Source organism: Humulus lupulus, chromosome 9 (assembly GCF_963169125.1).
Source record: "Humulus lupulus chromosome 9, drHumLupu1.1, whole genome shotgun sequence".
NCBI lineage: Eukaryota > Viridiplantae > Streptophyta > Magnoliopsida > Rosales > Cannabaceae > Humulus > Humulus lupulus.
In genome coordinates this window covers 185,869,645-185,873,124 of record NC_084801.1, presented here as the reverse complement: position 1 = coordinate 185,873,124, position 3,480 = coordinate 185,869,645, and the positions used below count along the sequence as shown (strand labels likewise).

Below are 3,480 nucleotides of genomic sequence, written 5' to 3'. Positions count from 1 at the left end.
ATTTTCCTTCTTATCAAACACCTCATTTTTATTTTCTTTCCTATTTTTCTTTTCTCCCAAACATAGAATAAAACTACCAAGCCCACCTCTTGGGGGATGGAGAGGGTGACGTGGAAGCCCAAAGCCATGAGGGTCCCCAAATGATGATCCCAAAAGGCAAAGTACAGATAGATGTGCAATTATTCATGCCATGAATTTCATTTCAATTCATCCTATGCAAACTTACCCCCTAATAAATAAAAAATTCATTTTATAAGCAGGATTTATATATATTTGGACCCTGTGTTTTTTTTCATTACCTATTTGAATTTTGTATTTTTTGACAAATTATTTTTTGGACCCTATGTTTTATAAAATGGTTAAAATAGAACCCTAAACATAATTTTAGTCAATATTTTCTCAACTAAAATCACAAATAATTTACCAAACTAACAATTCAAAACAAAAATAAAATCATTCTGCTTAAAAACTGTGTTGTTATATTCAATTTTTTCTTCATCAAAATTGAGTTTAGAGTTCTATTTTAACTATTTTACAAAACTTAGGATCCAAAAAATAATTTGTCAAAACACAAAGTCCAAACAGATAATAAAAAAAAATACGAAAACATAAAAATATAAACGGGAATAAAAAACCCTTATAATAAAACCACATCACTCACTCCATCAAATTTATTAGATCACTGATTCCCACTCACTCCCTCTATTAAGCTAAAAAAAATACAGTTTATATTTATTATTCTTTAAAAAAAAAAAAACATTTTCTCTCTTTCTTTTTTTCTTTTTTTCTCTCTATGAGAGAGATCTTAATGAGAAGAAGAATAAGATTGAGGTTATTAGGAGTAGTGAAGAAAACAGCAACAATATGAGAAACAGCCTCAGGTGTTGCATCTCTTGCATTCTTCCATGCGGAGCCCTGGACGTGATCAGGATCGTCCATTCCAACGGCCGAGTCGAAGAAATCAGCGGCTCGATCCGCGCCAGCGAGGTCATGAAGGCTCATCCCAAACACGTCCTCAAGAAGCCCTCCACGTCATCACCCTCCGAAGACGCCGTTGTTCCGAGAATCGTTCTGGTCCCTCCCGACGCCGAACTCCAGCGCGGCAAGATTTACTTCCTCATGCCCGCTCCCTCGTCGGCGCCGGACAAGTCCTCTCGACACAGATCGTCGGCGAACAAGAAGAAGAGAAGACCGTCGTCGTCCTCCTCGGAGATGACCGGCTGTACGGACAATCAAAACAGCGGTAGTAACGGTAACAGTAACGGTAACGGTTCTATTTCCATGGCCAACCTCAACGTCAACTTACTGCTTTCCGATCAGTACTTGAGCGAAATTCTCTCGGAGAAACTGTCAACGCAGAGAGATCGCCGGCGAGGCCGTACCGGAGTTTGGAGACCTCATTTAGAAAGTATAACCGAGTCTCCCTCTGATGTTTGAATTACTATTTTGCCCTTTTCATTCTTCTCTTATATTTTAATTCTTTTCTTAGGTAATTTATGAGGATGGTGATGATGATCATGATATTCAGTAGCTAGGGTTAATCCAAAAAAACACTTTGCCTATTGTTTATCTACCTCTCTCTCTCTCTCTCTCTCGATCTCTCTCTCTTTTTGTTTTTGTATATATAGTAAAAGAGAGAAGAAGAAAAAAAACCATAATAATGGAAGAAAAGAAGGTCTGAATAATCTGGGGCTGTGGTAGTGTTCTGAGTTTGTTTGTAGGATTGTTCTTGCGGCATATCATATATATGGATTTAATATAAGACTATATAGTAATTTTTCAAGTTAGAGACCCAGAAAAGTACTTGAGGTTTGTTTGATTATATCATTGATGAAAAGTTTTGATAATTATGAAAATTTATTGATATGATAGAAAAGAATGAATGAAGAAAGAAAAAGATGATCAGTGTTGATATAACTAGTTATAATAAGTAGAATAATGTGTTTAGTAGGAGTAGTAGTACTTTAGCATCATCATAATAATAATAATAATAATAATAATAATAATAATGATAATCAGAATTTGAATAGAAAAATAAATGAGTTGGTGATTTTTGATGTGATCGTTAGAGATAGGAATTCAACTTTATGCTCATGACTTTACTTCGTTAAGGAAATGATACTATACTTCTCGGTTGTCGGTCGTCCATGATGATGATGTAATCATTACATCATTTTCATATATTTATTTATAGGCTTCTTGGTATTAATTTTATCTTTCAATTCTTGTTACGACGAGAAATTATAATTGAATTCTTTTTGAATCACTATATAACTAGTGATGCATACGGGGTGGGGAATTGGCCGGGAGTGCTCCTCCATTTCTGTTCCCATTTATATTTCTAATCCTCATCTCTGTTTATTCCCCGTCGGGAATAGGGTGGGAAATCCCCTATTGGAGCTGAGAATCCCCACGAGAACCCATTAATTTAAAAAATAAATTTTAAAATTAAAATTATAAATTATATGTAAATTAAAATATTGTACAATATTTATTATTTATTATTTAAAATATTAAATATTATCCTAAATAATATTTAAAATATTAAAAAAATTACTACTATATTACAAAAACACATAAATAAATATATAAAATACATATAAAATATTACAAAATATATAAAAATTTAAACGCACTACTACAAAAAAGGGTTTTTAGGACTAGCATTGCGAGTCCTAAAAAAGTTTTTAGAACTCGCGGGGCGCAAGTCCTCTATTTGAGAGCCCTTAAAAACTGGGGTGCGAGTCCTAAAAAGTTTTATTATTAATTTTTAAAAAATAAATTGGTGGCCAAAGCTCCTGCCGGAGCTCCGGCAACAGCAGCGGCGCCACCACCGGCGACGGTGGTTCGAGAAAACAATGATTGGCTTTCGAAGCCTAAGGCTCGGGGAACGTGGTGATGGTTCTTCGTGGAACGGAATGTGGTGGCTGGATTTGAGGTAAAAAGTTTCGGACTCCATAGATTCCGACGGACACCAAAAATGAAATCCGACGACTTCTAACCCGATCCTTGGTTGGGTTTTGCTCGCATGAAAGTGTTGAGTACGATGATGGTGGTGACTCGACTCACAACGACCCAAGGTGGTCGGAATCTCGTCGAAAACTTTGGGAAAACCCAAAACCGAGATCTTCTCTGTTGTCCGTCTTAGGAGGCGCGTGAGGGCTCGAGCTTGCGAGGGTCGAAGCTTCGGTGGCCTCCGAAGCTCCCTGTCCGGCGCGTGTTGCAGGTGGCGGCGGGGAAGGCGGCGGTCGGGCTCGGCAAACTTTCAGGCGAGAAGGAGGGAAGGAGAGAAAGGAGAGAGAAAGAAGAGGGGGCTGATAAGTGTGGGTTTGTTTTTTTTTTAATTTAGTTATTTATAAAACTTTAATTTTTTTTAGGACACGCATTAGTCCTAAAAGAAATTCTTTAAGGACTCTCAACGCGAGTCCTAAAAAGTCCAGGAGATTGGAGGGAATTTGTGATTTTTTAAAATTCAAATTT

At 36.7% G+C, this 3,480-nt stretch overlaps 1 protein-coding gene across 1 annotated transcript; it reads left to right on the top strand.

The window, feature by feature from the left end:
- Positions 1–660: 660 nt before the first annotated feature.
- Positions 661–1,783, top strand: LOC133801674 (uncharacterized). Its single transcript, XM_062239922.1, has one exon. The coding sequence runs from the start codon at positions 865–867 to the stop codon at positions 1,435–1,437; it is 573 nt and encodes a 190-aa protein (XP_062095906.1). The 5' UTR covers positions 661–864; the 3' UTR covers positions 1,438–1,783.
- The last annotated feature ends 1,697 nt before the right edge of the window (positions 1,784–3,480 follow it).

Coding starts and splice junctions, on each gene's coding strand:
- LOC133801674 (XM_062239922.1), top strand. CDS start 865: ATGAGAAACAGCCTCAGGTGTTGCATCTCTTGCATTCTTCCATGCGGA.